Raw genomic sequence first — 19,855 nt, forward strand, 5'->3', positions numbered from 1 at the left:
ACCTGGAGACTTTTACTGAACACACAAGTTGCATAATGTATGTCCCTATTTGTATCCAGTCTATTGAATAATCTCACGCTCTCTTTTTATCCTCTCTCCGTCTCTCTCCCCTCACTCTTTCTCAAGACGATTTGATTGCAGTGGTGTGTAGTTTGGCACAGTGCCCGCCCTGCAGCACTGTCATTACTTGGTCCCTTGGTCAAAAACAAGAAGCGGGGTGTGTGTGTGGGTGTGTGTGTGTGTGTGTGCGTGTGTGTGTGCGTGCGTGCATTGATGCGTACATAGCAACCATACTGGCAAGAAAGAGAAAGGGATGTCACGGGGAGAGAGACATTTACTTCTGTATCAAAGCGTTAGAGATGCGTGCGTTAGAGATGCTTCTTAGGGACTTTGTTGCCATCAGGAGCTGAAACAACAGCTCTCAGTTACCACGGAAACTCCAAAGGTATCCTATGCAGCCCAGTGCAACACCTTGACTTGGCTTTCTGTGTGGGTGCATGTTCTTACGCTCGGCCTTGATACGAGTGTGGGAGGCATTGTAATATGCCTCGCTCTGTCTTGAATCTGCCTATTTTCTCTCGACAGCCGTCCGTGTCCTGTTTGTCCCCTCTCCCCTCTCCGACACGTGTGCCATTTGGAACAGATTTGTTGAATACATGATGAGCTCTGTCGTGTACATCAGGTAGCTACACATAGTAAATATCCCAGCAGCTGTAGACCTGATGCTTGACGTGCTTCAGCTGCCCGCTACAGCTGCACAGCAACAGAAAGCCCTACCTCCCTGGTGCATGCTTTATTCATGGTCTACCATGAAGAGCTCAGTGGCTAACAAACTACATGCTCATCTCGAACATATGAACACACACCGCTGAAGTGAGCATTCCTTCGTTTTCCTGCTTCCTCTAGGTCTCTCTTAGGCCTGGACGATATGTACCGGCCCTAGTCTCTCTACATGTCTGTATCTCTCTCTGTTTATTACTTACTCTGTCAGTGTGTCTGATATTTAAGAGAGATAAGAGATCTCAGACACTAAGTTAGGCTTACTTTGGTTACTTAAGATCACTTACGCCTCTATTTGTAGACCTTATTCTTGCACTGATGTGGTCAGCAGACACATTTTATGGCTATAATTTAACTGCTTTGTTTATAAACGTGCATTATCAGCTCTTGTTCTGTGACTATGGAAGGAAACCGCTAATCATTTTCTGCCACTGATGACTTGAAATGTGCATCCCTCTGCTCAGCCTGGTATTAAACTCTGTGGCTGTCATCTGACAGCACAAGCCAGACCTCATTAATCCAAACTGAAGGAGTCACAGGTTATTTGAGTGAAACCGATCCGGAGCGGTGAGTACAAAGTCACGCTTAATGAAGCAAGACTTTTATTGATAAGTCTCACTTTTGGGAAACCACAGCAATGGCCTCCTCATTCATTCAGTCTCCTTACAGCAACGCATGTTTTTTCTCTCCTCCTCCCTCCCTTTATCCCACAGTGTCGTCCTCATTGTCAGCCTGAATTGTGGGGGGTGGCGGGGTGACACCATCACTCTCCCCTCCCATCTGTCAGGACATGCTCATCTTCCTCCAGTCCTGAAGACAGCTTTTTAATAAAGCGGGTATGAGCCCAGCTTTAAGTGCTTTATTTTCATTTCGCCGCGCAGCTGGTGAAGTAATGTGTGCTTCTCAAATATTTATGGAGGACCCTGGGTCGTCGCTCTCTCACCATTCTTCAGAGAGACATGAGATGTATTCTCCAAATGTCGCACTTATGAAAATAGTGCCACTGATTTTCCTCTGGATGACCATGTTAGACTTTCAGGTGATGAATGAAGACACAGTACAGGGAAATCATAGGTACACCAACAAGTGCACAATGCACCAAGAAAGAAAAGAACTGTGGAGGTAAAGAGGGGCCAGATGAGGATTTTCAGAGTCGTGGTGGTGAAACAATGAGCAAAATTTGTCTGTGCAACGTTCTCCAAATCTTTAGGGGGATAACCCAAACTCTGTCTGCCCTGGAGTCTTCATCCAGCCAGTCATGCTTATACACACTCGTAAGGTACTGACAAGGTATTTGTACCCCCTCGATTCAAAGTAACAGTGGCTTGAGGTCGCAGTTACTGGGAAAAACCATATCTCAGCTGCTTGTATCAGTAATTACTACCCAAAGCTTCTGGCTGTCGGGGAGGATTGAAAAAAGGTTGACTAGTAGGTTGCGAGCTTTGCCTTTTGTCTCAGTTCCGTCCCATCTTTTTTGATTTTACCATTTCTTTTAAATAAACTTCTGAATATCTGAATTTCTTCACTTGGGCAGTTGCATGCCACTCACCTGGATTGAGCACCCGCTCTGAGATGCCGATCTTCATTCAGATTTACGGCATCATCAGCAGACATACCAGCACATCGTCACCAAACCTGACTCTCTCCGTAGCTCAGCTCCATCTTGATGTCCTCTCTGTTAGAGTCTCAAATAGAAGAGGTAGCGAGGAGGTACACCCAGAGTCTAGTGTACTAGTGGATCTTATGAATGCAAACATGGCTCTTGCTCCAAATGTAGAAGGACAAATGGCCCCCTCTTACTACTTTACAGGAAACACAGTCATTTGCTTTCTCCAGAGTTACAAAACTAATTTAGAGTGCACTGCCAATTTCCATGATTCCTCCATTATCTGTGAAAGAGTAAAACGTCTGTCTGTCCACACGCCTGTGTTCACCATCTGCTTCATCAGTGCCTGTAGAGGCTCGACAGTTGCCAGTTACCTCAGCCTCAGGCTAGATAACCTTCCAAGATAGACAGCTTATCAAGATGAATGTGGTTTTGTGGTGGGAATGTGACCAACTGTGAAGGAGGTGGACAAGATCGCACACTTGTACTGAAAAGTTGCATGTTGTTGCTTCAAACTTTAATGTGAAGAGGCCTTCGTAGTTTTTAGAGTAGATGATCGTTGCTAAAAAATTGATGGATGATGTGTATCAATGGCATAACACTGATAGAAACAGAAACCAGAGACATCGTGACAGCCGACTTAATAGTCCACATGTGTGTGTGTGTTTTATGTTGTGTCCTTCAGTGAGCCCTGAGTCATCACTGTTACTCGCACCATCTGCACAGTGTGCTTCACCTCTACTCCACCCTCCTTCCTTACATGCATCTATACATCCATAGGTTCAGTATATAATTCCCTCAAGGCAACTGATATGCGGCTTATTTAAGAAATGCTTGCAAACTTCCATTGAATGGCTGAATAACAAGGTTTTAAAGTGCTGAAGCTTTTTTGGAAATAAGTCATTTAGCTGTATAATGGCAGAGAGGAAGAATGCATATTTATTAAAGTTGGTTTTATTTCTTAGCTGCTTGACCAGGATACCAAAGGGACATCATAGAAGCTGTGAATATGCAGATTTGAGGGAAAGCATCATCCTTATTTCCCCTGTCAGCCTCTACACAATGTGTCCTGTCACCACCCACTCAGGCTGTGTATTGTGGTATGTGATGTCTCCAGAAAGGGCACTGCTTGGTTTAGCTTGGTAATCTCCTCCTTTTCCCACTTTAGACACTTTCACATACACACACACACACACACACACACACACACAAGCACAAGCTGTCACAGGATAATACAGGGAAATAGACGGGGGAGAGTGCCAGTGGACGTGGCATCAGCAAAAATTCTTCCAAAAGTGAGGATATAAAGGGGCCATGAGGTTCACCGCACCGTAAACGCCAGTCAACTAATATGTGTTGGCCAGCAAGGTTGTTACCATGGTGATGTGTTGGCAGGTCAGTGCCCACACACACACACACACACACACATGCTGTAGTTCTTAAACCAGGCTTCAAGTAGGAACCTGGATGCATTGTCGCTGTCGGTTTTCATTGTCTGCCCATGTGTGTGAGCCTGTGTGAGTATAGGCTTTGTGGCCGTGACCTTTGGGGTCAAGCTTTGGTTGGAACAGTGCTGTTTGTGCTGCGGGAGCTGTCGGGTCTGGAACAGTGTGTTCCCCACAGCCAAATAGGTCAGGACCGCTGGGTCTCAGTCAGCAAGCTGGAAAAGTACCCACACACACAAGAATCACACGCCGCAACTCCCCAATGGGCAGCACTGGAGGGCCATGCTTGTGTGTCCTCATAAGGATGGAGAAATAAAGGGAATCCTGGGGTGAGGACATATTGCTTGGCTTCCTCTTTAACATGACTACGGTAGATAGATTTACAGTACATATAGGACGGTAAACAAGGAAGGTCCACATTGATAACTGCAGGTCTGGGATGTGGGCGTTTCAAAGGTAGATATGTTGGTATTATGGGGTGTGTTGACAGATGGGGGAGTTCTGCCAGATTGCTGTGGTGGGCTCGTTAAGTTTAGCTATGGGTTTAGTGGGTTTTTTATAGAGGGTACAATGAAAGAGGAGTTCAAAATATTTGGTTTCTATTTTTTTTTACAAGAATACATGTTGTGAGAAAAACTTCAGAGTGAGAACTCGGAACTGAGATGCATAAATAAGGTTCATACGAACAACGTATAATGGAATCGTATATAATAACATAAACGACTCAACCTCAGTTTACTCATCCTGTGAAAACATCAGTGTGTCTTTGTCATAGTGATCTCAGGGTTATTTTCATTGGACTAAACGTCAGGATATCTCGGCCTCTGCCGCTCCATTAGCTCATTTTAAAGCATTAAATATGAATGAGGGTCAGATATACAGTATGTGCGTGTTATATTCTCTCCACAGGTGTCCTACGAGATGGAGGCTACAGTAGAGCTCTCCTCATTGTTCCCAGTGGTCGGCTAATACAGACAGTAGTTAATGAAATAACCACTTAGTGTCCAATACTTCATTGATTGAGGGTGAGTCCCTCAACCTTTTGTTGAGTGCTACAGGTGTACAAATAAGTGTCAAGGATAGGACAGTTAAGGGAATTGATGTGTTAAGTGAAGGTATTGACAGGTATAGAAATGTGTCTGCCCTAACCTCTCCCACAGTTTCTCTCTGCTCTTTTTCATTTGTGCTGGCAGGAGGTTTAAAAGTGTAAATCAGATCACATGGAGGTGCTCCACACTGTGACATCTGGCCCTCTGGTCTGTCCTCAGCTGCTGCAGGCTGAACATGACAAACTGACATGTGTGTGCTGCACATACGCACTCAAGAAAGACAGATTGTGGAATAACTTGCACAAAGAGGGAAATAATTACGCACAATCACCAATATGCACGTGTACTTTCTGTTTATTGGTCACAGACCCACACAAAACTTCTCTTTGATACACAGCGGTTGAATTAGACCTTTTCAAAATGTTGCGTACTCAAACATAACGGCGTCTCACTGTGTGCTGAGCTTTAATAGCATTGTGTGCAAAGCAGTAACTTCAGTTTAATAAATTTTGTTTTATTTTTTGAATTGCAAACATTGCTTTTTTGGTGATTTGGGCGATTGTTTACATTGAGACAGAATGAGTCACTACACCTACGCTGATGCTGCTTTATTAAATAATTATCCAGAGGCGGTAATTATGTTCATGGGTGGTATCAAACTTTTAGCCTACATGAGTCAGAGTGCATCATAACAACTGTAATTAAGCCACAGGGGCCTGCTTCCTATTCAGAGTCACAGATTCTAGCGATGAATAGGAGGCAGAGGAGAATGCTAATGATGAGTCACATGCTTCTTTCTTCAAGCTGCCAATAAAATGGTCACAAATCATCTGTGTGTACACAAATCACCTTTATCTCCATTTTGTTTTTAATTTCCTGTATGACCCTGCAGCTTCCCATCTGATCTCCGTACGGTTCCTCCCTTTTAACACACTGGCATTGTGCTCTCACGTTGCAGACGGGGCTCCGCTGAGTGAGCTGTCGTGGCCTTCATCCCTGGCAGTGGTTGCTGTCTCCTTCTCTGGCCTCTTCACCTTCGTCTTCCTCATGCTGGCCTGCCTCTGCTGCAAGAAGGGCGACATAGGCTTCAAGGTGAGCTCACTGCTGCCTCCTGCTGGAAGCGGTAAGGAAAGCACAAACTGTGTGTGCACAGTGGATGGAAGGAAATCTTGGCCAGTGAGTTACTTGTGAAAATAATACACAGACATGACAAAAACATCTAAAAGCCTTACATATGTATTACTAAACTGCCATTCAACCTATTTTTACTGTGCCACTAAATAAAGCCTGAATTAACATTCAAAATAAAGAAGGGTTGCATCTAAAGATTATTCTTTTATTGTTGAGAAATCTGTATAATCATTTCTTCCAAAATTCATGAAATGTCCAAAAGAAGTAAAGAAAAGGTTATGTCTTCAAATGTCTTGCTATGCCCAACCAACAATCGAAAACTCAAAAACATTCAATTTACAAGAATAAACAGACAGAAGTAAACCCTGGAACTAGCAAATATTTTACATTTTTGTTTGATTAAATTACTTGAATGAGCAATTGACTAATCAATTAACTGTCTGTTTCAGTGTCAATGTCAGAAAAATCAAATTCCTTACAGCCGATTAGAAAACTAATCGTTGCAGGTGTTGGAGACAACACTTGGTGCTGTGTTAATATTTCAGTCAGAACTGATTCTCAGGAGATTTCAGGATCATGATCATATTTGTACTTCAGTACTGATCTGTCCAACTCCCTGATCTACATATATACTGTAAATGCTGAGGACTATTGCCTCATTGTACGCAAGTGATGCAACCAAGTACCCTTACCCATCCCAGGCTGGCACACATTGTCTCTGTGTTGCCTTCAGCTGCCAGCATGACTCAGCCATGCTGTGTCAAACATCAGCGCTGGGCTGAGGGGCTGATGAGGGCCAACAGAGACCGACACAGGCAGGGGGCATGAGGAGAGGGAGGAGAAACTCTCGAGCCGCTGTACTGGCTGCTCCTTGTCGTTACAGGTTTCCCATTAACTCGCTGCTCATATTATGGCATTAGCATCAAAACGCATTTTCATTTTGGTCATGCATTTTAATGTTTCTAACTCTCTTAGCTGGAGAATGGATAAATCACAGCCCTGACTGAACAGCAGAGTCTTCCCTTAAGATTACTTTTGCAAATCATTTTGCAATTTTCATCCACAATATTCCTAGCCCAACATAATTCCTTGTGTAAATTAATGTGAGAAATGTATATTGGATAGAGGGGATGAAAAGGCTTTTTGTTGTTGATTAGAGAGCTGCAGAGGAGAGGACAGGCGAGAGGATGCGAGCAGAGCAGCTTGTTTCTTGTTTATGTATGTGGCGAGGGTTCATACTGAACAGTGGGAGCAGCCTGTGGTAGGTAGATACAACAGTGTCACTAATGAGCGCAGCATAGAGAGGCACCATTAGCAACTCCTGGACTTTTTTCATGTGTGTTTGTGTCCACGTCCATCTGTCCCACGCCAGATCTCCCCTGCCTCATTACGTGAAAGCATATTTTAATAACCTGCAGGAACAGTAGGAGTCTAGGTCTGTGTCTGCTTTCCATTGGCCTGCTTTTTACTGTGAAAAGATTTAATGGCAGAAGGACGGCTCCATAGTTGATTCATTTTGTCACGATCAACCATGGCCCCAACTTGAGCCTGGCTGACACACCAATGTGACACTGTTGATGCCGAGATGTTGTCTCTCACCCTGTCATCCAAGAGTTCAGGGTGAAAGAAAAGATTCAATGCCTTGCTCAAGGATGCTTCCGATGTCATATCGACCTGACTGTGTGCTGGGTTTATTTCATTGTAAATATATAGGAAAAGAGGTGAGTATAGTTTTACAAAATAATTTTCATTTCTAGACATTAAGTTCATTAGCTCACTGTCCTCTTCTCTTGTTAATGTTATGAAAGAGTACAAATTAATAGGTGGAGACTGTTTTTCCTTTCATTTGATCTGTTTCTGTGTCTCAGGCAGTCTGATGTATTCAAGTGCAGCTTTACTGAGATGTGAGTCAAAGGTTGGGGTCGTTGGTAACGTAACAGTTAGTGTGGTGGAAAAGACAATGAAAGGATTAACAAGAAGGGACATTGTAACTGAGGTTACAAACGAGGAACACGATCTTCAGTTCTCTGGCAATTTGCATTGCAAAATATTCTAATTGATATGCGTTATGCTAAAACAATACAAAACAACAAAGTGGGACTTTAGTGAATATAACATGTGCTTGTTGTCCTGATCATAGTTCATCGCACTTCCAGGCAAGACAAGCTGCTATAATTGCTGATGTATTTTAATCTTAAAGCATCAAATCTTCCTCTCGCTCTCTTAGTTTGGCAGCAAACATCACATAATGGCTGAAAGGTTCCAACTCTTTTTTCCCCCTCTCTTTGGCACCAGCTCGTCACTCAGCAGCTCACTTGTAAGGTGTGCATTCGTGTGGGACTGCAAGATCGCACCACCGCGCCGTCCAAAAAGCTTCATTATTCCTCCCCATCATGGTGCTCTTACTGGAGCGCGCAGTTTGAGGCTGCGTATTAAGTGCTTTCTAAACTGAAGGCTCTCTGGGGAGCTATGCAACGCTGACTCACAGCCAGGTGCTCACTTTCACACTTCTCTCTGAGGAGAGTGGCAGATGGTTCTTCTGAATGAGAAACACACATACACACATTCCTATACTCACACACACACACACACGCACACAATGGTGTTTTAGGACACATGTAAATACACACAAACACATACACAATGAGCCATTCAAATATTTCATATTAATCCAGCCTGCAACCCACTCTCCTGCTCCTCCTGTTTTCTTTTCACCTTTTCTCCTTTCTTTACCTCTGTGGTGACTGCAAGTGGGAGATAGGCTTGTTATGGGCAACAGTTCATCAGCCAGCGGATGGACGGATGGATGGCTCAGTGCTTGTGAACATAGCACTATTGCCACAGTCTTAGAAACTGCCAACAAGATTGAGTTGAGTTGTTATGGGATGTTGCTTCATGTGGTAGGACACCATCAGGACAGCATCAAGAGGGGCTTTAACTGATTGGAAAGATGATTCAAAAGGTTTTCCACATCTGCAATAATCTTAAAAAAAATGACACAGACATGAAAATCATTATAATTGAAGCCTTCCAGTTGCTGGTGGCAGTGCTGGTGTGATCTTTGTTACTACAGTTTCTATTTGTAGGTTTGGGCCTTTTAATTGGAATAAACCTACTTCATTATTTTGTCACAAATTAAGTTGTATTATATTTACGGCAATAGTTATTATAGCATTACTTTTAATATTATTGTAGAGAGTCTCTTCTGACCTGTTGTTGTTCACAAGGGACAGTTATGAATATAGAAGATTAATTCAAGAGAAACTGTGACCCACTAATAACTCAGAGCGAGGGGTGAAGTCTTTCCTGGGACTTTTAAAAATGAGTGCCGCCAACAATATCTGTCTTTTACAAGAGCAGCAGGATTCCTAGCAAGAAATTACATTTTTTTATATATTACTTTACATTTATTTAGCGGACGCTTTTATCCAAGGTGACCTACAATAAGTGCATCATTAAGTTATGTGGATGCAACCCAAAGTACATCAACTTCATCCAATATGTTGAACTGCTTCATGTGCTGCATTTAGAAAAAATAAGAGATGAAGAAAGAGTTTTTTCTTTATGGGCCAAGGTGCCGTCTGAACAAATTAGTTTTCAGTCTGTGGTGGAAGATGTATAAGATACCATTTCTGTTGTCCTGATGTTGATGGGGAGCTCGTTCAACCATTGTTGTATCATATTTTAGATTATGAAGTAAAATCTGTCACATGCAGCAATTTCGGTGTGTTGTTTCGGTGGTTTGAGGCACAGAGAACAGGCACACGTGTGCTGATAATGTTTCTACAGGCATTTCTTCCAGGAAGAAAAGTCAATTTTGATGAGAATTCCCTGAAAATACCAGGGTCTCAATTAATGCAATTCAACACTACCCACAGCCCAGAGAGACTAAAGAAAATGAATCTTAAGGGATTTACTTTTACATCTGCTGAACGCTGATTCCAAACAGACGAAGCAACAATGCAATTACAATTGAACATGTGGGACTCTTAAGGTCTCACATGAGCGCATGGAGCTGTTTACACTTACAAATCTTGACTCACCCTGACAATACTCTCCTTATCTACCTTGTGATCTGCCTCATGCTGCAGATTATGCAATTATATATATTATTATACTGCTTCCTTTGGCTGTGTGTCCTCCACTACTCTGCTGTTGTTTCCTTATCATTTATAGCCAGGAGGTTGATCCATGTCTATGTTTTAAAAACACTAAATAATAGCTACATGGGTGAGTGAAGACAATACAAGATTTTTCTCTCGTACGTGCAAAGAAGCACATTGAAGTTGGTTTAGGCCATATGACCTATCTTTTGATTAAAGTGCTTTTAGTGATACATACTGTATCAGGGTTTATAGAGACAGAGCACTATCGGGGCACACTACAACAGTGAGAGGAAGGACACTGTAGCAGCCTCAGTAGACAGACGGGGGCAGAAAGAAGGGCACAGTAGGGATACAGCAGCCAGACAGAGCAGAGGATGTGGGATCTGCTGTACAGGGATGGAAAGAGAGGGTCACTGTTTTCCACTCCCTCTCGTCCTCATCCATCTGAGTAGGGAAGAGAGGGGGCGGTGATGATGGTTCCCATTCTCTTATGTGAAAGTAGTGTGGACACTTTTCATATTGTAATAGTTATTTCTGGTTATCTTTTTTTAGTTCAGTAGTTTTTTAGTTTGCAGTTGCATGGTGGTGCAAGTAACATTCAAGGAAGTTCTGGTCTAGTGATTATTATTGATCACAGTCCAGAGCAGGTATTTTGTGTATTTTTGCAACATTATTGTGCAATAAATCAGATTTTTCAGTACTTAAAAACATTGAAGATGGAAAAACGATGTCCTAGTGCAATGTACTGGCAGATGTAACAGCACAGTTAAAAATCCTGCAGCTCAAAATAATCAGGACACGGGTGTTTCCTCTCTGATGTGTTTTGACATGATGCAAGCAATGATGCCGTTTCCAAAACTAGCACATCCTCTGGGTTAAAATACCTGCCAAAATGTACTTTATACAAACAAAAATGGAGACTTTAACTATGTATGTGAAGTCATGTTGTTTCCTTAATTGACAGTAAAGTATTTGAAGTATGTAAAGGGCAGTTTTTTGGCTAACTTTTAGTTTTTCTTCATGGTAAAAACCTTGGTTTTGTATGTGTGAGTGTGTAAGAGGAATAAAGAAAAGATAGGACGACGAAAGAAAGAAGCTTTGTGTATAATTTTGAACACACACATGAGTGTGCTCCTCCTGCAGTGACCCACACAGTACACCCCACAATGTACATGACTTATGTATATGGCTAGGTGGGCGTGCCTCAGTGCACTTGAATGCCTTCACAGTTGAACCATTGTCTCCCACTGTCTCGGTGGTAGGATGCCTTGCGAGTGGATGACTAATTCCAGCATGTGTCTTTGCACCAGGAGTTTGAAAACACTGAGGGAGAGGAGTACCAGGCAGACCTCTCCGCCCTGGCCTCGCCTTCCTCCCAGAATGGCCCTGAGGTCTACATCCTTCCCCTCACTGAGGTCTCCCTGCCTGTCTCCAAACAGCCCGGCAGATCCAGTAAGAAACAACACCATAAACACATAACACATCTAAGTTGTACCTGCTTGGACTTTTAATGACCTGTTTATTTTGTCTTTTCTTCCTGATGTTTTTCATTTCTTCTTTTCTGTCCTCTTCTCTCTCTTCTGTATTGCTTATCTGCGTAGTCAGTATTAATTCCCAGCTCTTTAGAAAGAGACTATTGAGAAAGGTTGTTACCTCTCTGGAGCATAGCGCAAGTGGATTATGGAACATGTTACTTGCTCTATTGATTTGGAGTACATTTTGTCAACCACATTTGAAACAGACATGGCCTCTTTCATTTATTATCTTATTATATGTCTCCTCTCTCTGTCAACGAGGGACAGACATCTGTCCATTGTGTAATGCATTTAGAAACTGACCCACTGCAGAGCTGCGATGCATACTGTGCGTGTCAACTGCAGGAATCTGACCTAACCCTACTGTACATTATTTTTTGGGGTTCTGTGTGTGTTCGTAAGTGTTGCTACGTTACATTAACATGAATCTTATATGACATTTGTTCCATTTTTACTTGAATCTTACATAATCCAACATCAGCACACGTCCATATGATGGTCTGTTTTGATTTGTTTTCTTTATCCATAATCCTTCCCAGCAACGTTATAGCCTGTTTGTTTTTCTTCAGGTCATTCTGCCTCAAACCCAGCCTGTTAAAATATGTATGTGCATGTATGTGGTGTGTGTGTTTGTGTGTGTGTGAATCTCAGTGTAAGTCAGATCCTGGGTGCTTGAAATGCCTCTCCCTGCATGACTCACTGGCTGTCTGCGCTGCACTGTGCTCAGCCAGAAGGGAGGTGAGCTGGGGCTCAGCATCCTAGGATGTGAGCTCCAGCAACGATAGGACAAGGCAGCCTCAGGCTCACAGCCAATCACTGGCCTCCCCTCTGTCCTCCATAGCTACGGCTGTATGATTGGTCCAGGTGTTGCAGGGCGAGGAATGGATACATGGCGAAAGGAGACAAGATCGTGGAAGAAGAAAAAAATAGTCTTTTTCTCATTCCTCCTTATGTAAAGACAGCAAAACATGTTGTATTATTATATCTACTTCTTTACCTGGACTTATTGTGCACACTTGGGTATTAGAAGTATTGGGATTGAATAATCTTTGCAGCCTGACAAATGTGAAACGATTGAGAGGATAGGAAATGGCAGGAATGATCTCATATTTCAAAAGTATTACATCAGTAAGCTACAGGTCAAAACTGAACAGGCTCCTCCATACATATGAACATCATGCACATGTTGTAAATTATCCACCCCGACACTGACATACGAGGAAAATGAGCCCAGTAATTGCATATTGAACAAAAGCACCAGTTATATAGTTTATACTCTAACCATGAATGGTGTGTTCTATATGAGCCAAGCATCACTTGTACAACGTTTGCCATTGATCTCACAGTCCTGCTTTTCACTTGTTGCTCTAATCTTTTATTCAGGAGGTCATGTAAAGCTTTCAAACCCACGACAGAGGCTCCATGCATCAAAGGGAGTGTGTGAAGCGATTGTGTGTGCCGTCATTCCACAGGGCCCACCGAGACCTCCAGTCTCACTGGACTCTGCCGTCTTCTCTGGGAATGCCACGAGTGGGACGGGAATGCACACTCACGCTCACACATTCCACATTTGGAATAATACCACTCTCTCTGTCGGGGAGGGGTGGTGGAGGTGCGGGTCTGTTATCACCGTGACAACCTCTGCCCAGCGTTCTTGTGGAGAATGGGCCTTGTGTGTGTTTGCGTGCCTGTGTGTGTGTGTGTTTGGTGCACTGGGTACCAGGAGACGCAGCGTGAGCGTGTGAGTGAGCGAGCCAAACAATGGCCCTGATTTAGGCCGGCTGGGCAGTGGGTGAGCATAAGGCCGGGCTGAAACGTCCGTGGAACGCACCAGTGGAGGACTGGCATTATGGGCAGAATACAGTGAGGGGTCTGTGACAGAATGAGGAGAGACAGGGGAAGGGTGGTGGCATGCACCAGGACCTAAGAGCGGGGAGGGGAGGCTTGAGATAGGGGTGGTGAGTGTGTATGACAGAGGTCTTTTCTGCATCTGACAGAGCAGTGTTTGTGTCCTGTTTGGCTGAGGAATGCTGCTGTCCGGGGTGACAGGGGGGCATTATGTGGGCCTTATGTCATTACTGGGTGTCTTGAAGCTGCGCACAGAGCTGGCGCGTCAAACGGCACACTACCAACATGCGTGACGGTCACATCAGGCGGGATACCAAAAAATCTCAGCGCCCAGGACAGAAACCCTCCTCAAAACTCCCGTGCAGAAACCGCCGGCAGATTGGTCCGCTGGCTCCAAGTTTCTGTCTCGCTCAGTTTACCGTAGATTTAAACGTAGTCCGTATAGGAAAGCGGGATTTCGGTGTTTGCTCGACAGCTGGAGCGCTCTAGACGAGGACAGTGTGTGTGTGTGTTTGCGTGTGTCCCAGTTGGAGGATGAGCTCGGTACAGACTGGGAGAGGCAGCGTGGTGAGCTTGTTCAGCTGTGCGAGGGCTCGGAGGGTTAAATCCTGCCGAGGATCTCTCACACACACACATACACTGCGACCGTGGGCTCTTTCTCAAATACACATAATGAGGCTAAGACGCCTGGGGTTGGGGCTGGGGCCACAGGCTCTCGGTTCTCACACTCTGAACCAGTACTTCATCCCTGCCTGCGACTCAGACTCAGTCCCTGTCGCGGTGCTCAGAGTGGCTGGCCACTCCACTGCTTCGTCATCATCATCTCCTTTCCAGAAATATAAGGATCCATGGAGGTATTTGAATTTGTGCATGACATAGTATAATTTGTGTGGCTGTGAGCTTCTTTGTGCTTGAAGATACTTATTTAATCAGACTGGGAAGTTACAAGTTGGGTTTATTTGCTTTTAGGCAATCTCTCATCTTTTTATTTCGGAAACTTTCACTGTTTGGCTGAGAGAAGTTTCTGTTTTCTTGTCTTCTTCACTCTGACTGTGATGTTTCTTTCTATTTTACTTTGCTCATTATGTTGAAAACATTTCTTTACATAAATCTTTCTTTTCTCTTAATCACTTCTTTCCAACTATAGCAGTCTCTGTTTTTTCCTGTTTAAAAGTAACATCATGTCTTTCTTACTGCTTCTTTACAGTCCAGCTGCTGAAGTCATCAGACCTAGGTCGCCATAGTCTACTCTATCTAAAGGAGATTGGACATGGCTGGTTTGGCAAGGTAAGACATGCTTTTTTTGTTTTTAAAACATACACAGTGTTTGCACAGAGTTGTTGGGTCCAGAGACACCACCTTTGTACTCATTATTACTTGCTTTAACTGTTTCAACTGCATCTGTCTTTACTGTACTCCAATGGGCTTTCTACTGTGCGTGGAATGCGAGGGAAATGTGATGATGATCTCATTCTAGCGAGGCTAATCTTTGGCACTTGTGTCAGGGTGTTGAGTCCATGGGAGAAGAGTTGAAATTCACAGTCACAGTAAATTCCTCACAATTTACTGTGACTGTGCATGCTGCTGTAACACACACTAGATTTGCTCATGCACCATTCTCTTTCTACTTTTTTTTTTCACATATTCTCACTCTGTAACTGCATGTTGATGCTGTTTGTAGTAAATTCTGGTCTACATTTGGTATAAAAATCTTCCTCCTATCTATACTTCTCAGGTCCTGCTGGGCGAGGTCAATGCGGGTCTCAGCACCACCCAGGTGGTGGTGAAGGAGCTGAAGGCCAGTGCTAGTGTCCAGGATCAGATGCAGTTCCTGGAGGAGGTGCAGCCATACCGGTCAGTACACTAAAACATCACCACATAGCCCAGCACATGAATAGCACCTCGTAGCAATAAAACAATGTAAATGAGTGATCAGATTGGTTTATTTATTATATGTACGTTGTTTGTGCATTCATACCAACTGAAATCCATGTTTCCTCTGCCAGAACCCTCCAGCACGCTGCCCTCCTGCAGTGCCTGGCACAATGCTCAGAGGTCACTCCTTATCTGCTGGTCATGGAGTTTTGCCCTCTGGTGGGACACATTTTAACGATCACATCTCTTTATTCAGTCCCTCTCATTATTCTCTTTCTTGGTCCATTGTTGTTTTTGGATTGTTCATAAGCGGTCAGAGCAGCTCACAACCTCATTTCCTTTCTCCTCTCAGGGTGATCTGAAGAGCTACTTGCGCAGTTGTCGGGTGGCTGACTCCGAGACTCCGGACCCTTTGATCCTCCAGCGGATGGCATGTGACATTGCCTCAGGGCTTCTGCACCTCCACAAATACAACTTTATACACAGGTACAGCATGTCAGTCAGTCCGGCTCTATTTACCCTCATCAGTCTGAATGTTAATGCCCCAGAGAGGAAGAATCCACCTGAATGCCCAGTGCGCCCCCTGCTGGTCTCTCCCTGCAACAACATCCTGGTGCTGCCTGAGTAGTTGTCACAAACTCCAGCATCAGTGATTTTGTTGCCGGGGGCGAGCCCCTCCCGCTCTCTCTCAGCCATGTGGAGGCTGCCATAGCAACTAATCAGTGGCTGCCAGGTGAAAGAGCTCCCTGTTTGTGGAGGAGGTGAGATTAAACAAAGTGACTGAGTTTAGTCTGTGTCTTTACATGAAACGGTACATGATACTATGCATGTACACATTTCATGCTACATAGGATAATGCAGTGAGAACATACAATATGTTTATTTAACAAGTATAACTAAAGAAAACTTCCCATACATAATATACTGACAATGGTAAAAGCCATAAAGTATTAATCATATAACTTCGAGCCATACTTCAAAGCCCCTGAAAAGTAGTAGTAGTAGTAAAAGTATTAATATATTAAGGGTTTAACACTCGCTGGGAAACTCTGATCAAGTTTCTGACAGTGGCTTGGCAAAGTAACTAAACAATCCCACAAATGTCATCACATTTTGAATCAAATGTTTCTAAATCCCAATTTTCCAACTGAGCCCCACCCACTTCAAACCACTGTGAACAAAAAACTATAGAAAACTGATCTAAAAAAGGTTTTCAGGGCTTTTAAAGAACATAAATAAATATAGATATGTGTATGCAGCTTAGTTGTACTGTATTTTATGACAGTTTCCTTTGTTTTGACAGTGACCTGGCCTTGCGAAACTGCCTGCTAACTTCAGAAATGTCTGTTAAGATCGGAGACTATGGCCTTTCTCACAACAGATACAAGGTCAGACTGTCTTTTGATAATGTCACTATTGCACAACTGCTTTTTATCTTATCGCCCTATCAGTTCTCAAATATGTTTTTATATATATTTGTTGTTTTTCTATAGGATGACTATTATGTAACACAAGACCAGATTTGGGTGCCCCTGCGCTGGATTGCACCTGAGCTCATAGACGAGGTCCATGGAAACCTGCTGGTCGTTGACCAAACAAAATCTAGCAACATATGGTGAGATATTTAAAAAGTGGTCATTTTAATAAGATAACACTACCATACCAACATCACCTTTATTAAAATGTAGATTTTTTTCTTTGTGTGTATAAAAATGGAAATAACTTTAATTTACAGCACAACGATACTGGTGACATAAGATAACGAAGGTTACAGTAGCTTGTTTGGAACGTGGCCATATCTGGGATACGAGATGTGAACACACTTAATGATTTCTTTGCCTGTTCCAGGTCATTGGGGGTGACTGTGTGGGAGCTGTTTGAGCTGGGAAACCAGCCGTACCGGCACTACTCTGACAGACAGGTGCTCACATATGCTGTGAAGGAACAGCAGCTCAAACTACCCAAACCCCAGCTCCAATTCCCCCTCGCTGAGCGCTGGTGAGCCCACACACCCATCGCACTGAGACGTACTCTTCATACACATACTGACAGAATCTGAATGTTATATATGTTGATACCACATAACATTCACTTTAGACATTACAAAGCCTCCAGGTTTCGCTGACCAATTAACTTCTAACAAGTCAGTGTGTCCTGTTTTTAAAATGGGGTTTCTTCTTACGGTGGTGCACCAGGCCACTGTAGCAACACTTTTTTTTTTGCCTACAAGGGCAGATGATCAATACTCTCCCCTATTCTTTATGATCCCCTTGGCATCAACCAGAGTTGAATCACCCCATTCATCTTTGCCTGGGAAGTCAGCCAAATACTGTGTTTATTTATTTATTTTTCAAAATTGTTCCTCACTAAATTAAATGCACTTGGTACCAACACTAAGAAGCCACACACACACACAGAAGGAGGAGAAATCTTCTAACTACATCAGCATCTGCACTGCACCTCCTTCATACACTCTATGTGTCTTTGGCTAGTGTCAAGAGCAAGTACTAGGTGTGCTAGAAAGTGCTGACTTCAAAAGTTTTCTTTTATATTGCTTTTTCCCCCTATTTCTTTTTCTCCTTTCTCTCTTTCGTAAAAAAACAATATTCTTAAGATATTAAGTTCTTCTGAGCTAACTGATATGCAACACAATTATAACTTGTTATGACTTATAATCTCTTTTGCCTCTGATGCTTTCTTCTCTTTCTTTCTGTCCAGGTATGAGGTGATGCAGTTCTGCTGGCTCCAGCCAGAGCTGAGACCCAGCAGTGAGGAAGTCCACCTTCTTGTCACATACTTGTGTGCCAAAGGCTCCAGTGAGGCCGAGGAAGACTTTGAGCAACGTTGGAATGCCTTGAGACCCAACCTGCTTGGTAGCACCTCCCACACAGCTGCGTCCACAGCCTTAGTCCTGACCCCTACACCTGACTCAGCTGACATCCCCAGTGCAGACCAAACTCAGGCAGTGGAGCTGGCCTCCTCTGCCTCGTCTTCCTTCCCCCTCCTGGAGCACTTCTCCGACAGCTTCCACTCTGACACAGGAGACGACCTACTGACTGTCACAGAGACCAGCCATGGTCTCAACTTTGAGTACAAGTGGGAGCAGGCTCGAGCTGAGCAGCCGTACTGCTCCTCCTTCACCAGTGGGCCACTGGGCCAGGGGAACCCACATTACCAGGATATCTACTATTCAAGTAAAGGAAGCACCTCAGGGGGCTGCAAGACTGACAGCCTGACCTCAAGCATATCCCCATCCTACTATGAACCTGAACACCCAGGTGTGGTCCCAGTGTTGAGTGCCCACAGCCCCTCAGTCAGCAGCGAGTACTACATTCGCATAGAGGAACCAGTAGAGTGTAACATTAACCTGGATGATGGCATGGTGGACTACAGCCCAGGCCTGGAGGCCAGCAGCAGCAGGTTGTCCTCCGAGAGTCGTACTGGTTCATCCATGGCACAGCCCAGTGCTTACTGGTCAACTGCTGACAACACAAAATCTACTGCCTATGACTCTGATTCAAGCCCCACTGTCCAACTAACCATGGAGCCACTGTTGAGACAGGCATCCAGCACCAGCCCTGTAAACCTAGGCCACTCCCACAACTGTTTCTCATCCAGTCAGGAGGACACAGTCTACTGTGAACAGTCATCAGCATACAAGACACGGCGCCGATCCTGTCTGTCTGAACCCGATACATCACCAGAGTCCAGATCAAACCTTGTCCATCCAGTGGGGCGTCTAGAAAACCCACGCAGTTTGTCACAAGCAGTCAGCAGCCCCAGCTTAGGGTTCTGCGATCCCTACCTAGAAGCGAGCACAGGTCGTAGCACGGTTAATGAAAGCTGCCATAACATGATGCATCCCCTCAGAAAGACACTACCCATTGTTAACCACATTAGCATCGATGTAGGGACAGACGACGGCCTGCTGGTGGGCCAGCGGAGAGGTGAAGACATTGAGGATGACCTTTTCTCTGAAGGAGACGCAACTAACTGGACCTCAAACCATTCAGCAAACAATAATAGCCTGAGCTTTGACAGCAGGCAGACAGGCAGTGGACAGGACAGCTATCTGGACCTTCAATATACTGCTCACTCTAACACAACAGAATTATGGTCTTTAACCAAGGCCACCACCAGAACCTTTCACAGCTCCAGGTCTTGTGGCACCTTGGAGGCAGAAGAAGGAGACTCTGGTTGTAACCCTGCTAGCAAGCCCAGTGAATTAGGTTCATACATTCACTTATGTCACAAAGAAAGAGAGGAAGCTGCCACTCAAGTGGAAAGGAACTTAATTACAGAAAATCTAAGAAGTAGTGATTCTCTTACCAGCTCAAGTATTAAAACCAGAGATACAGAGGGTGGAAATATGGAGGTAATATATGAAATGCCATTGTTACTTAATGGAGAAAGACTGTACTCTGAGCCTAAGATGATACCTGAGGCAAGCTATATAAAGTCCCCATCCTCTTTCAAGGAG

At 44.0% G+C, this 19,855-nt stretch overlaps 1 protein-coding gene across 1 annotated transcript in view; it reads left to right on the top strand.

The window, feature by feature from the left end:
• Positions 1 to 19,855, top strand: part of aatka (apoptosis-associated tyrosine kinase a) — a 29,346-nt gene that overhangs the window by 7,269 nt on the left and 2,222 nt on the right. Inside the window, exons 3-12 of the mRNA XM_070922955.1 lie at positions 5,839 to 5,972; positions 11,428 to 11,569; positions 14,708 to 14,787; positions 15,236 to 15,354; positions 15,507 to 15,594; positions 15,728 to 15,861; positions 16,679 to 16,763; positions 16,869 to 16,990; positions 17,224 to 17,373; positions 18,094 to 19,750. Of these exons, the coding sequence (XP_070779056.1) occupies positions 5,839 to 5,972; positions 11,428 to 11,569; positions 14,708 to 14,787; positions 15,236 to 15,354; positions 15,507 to 15,594; positions 15,728 to 15,861; positions 16,679 to 16,763; positions 16,869 to 16,990; positions 17,224 to 17,373; positions 18,094 to 19,750 (2,711 nt within the window). The remainder of the gene's footprint in view (positions 1 to 5,838; positions 5,973 to 11,427; positions 11,570 to 14,707; positions 14,788 to 15,235; positions 15,355 to 15,506; positions 15,595 to 15,727; positions 15,862 to 16,678; positions 16,764 to 16,868; positions 16,991 to 17,223; positions 17,374 to 18,093; positions 19,751 to 19,855) is intronic.

Source organism: Enoplosus armatus, chromosome 17 (genome assembly GCF_043641665.1).
Source record: "Enoplosus armatus isolate fEnoArm2 chromosome 17, fEnoArm2.hap1, whole genome shotgun sequence".
Lineage (NCBI taxonomy): Eukaryota > Metazoa > Chordata > Actinopteri > Centrarchiformes > Enoplosidae > Enoplosus > Enoplosus armatus.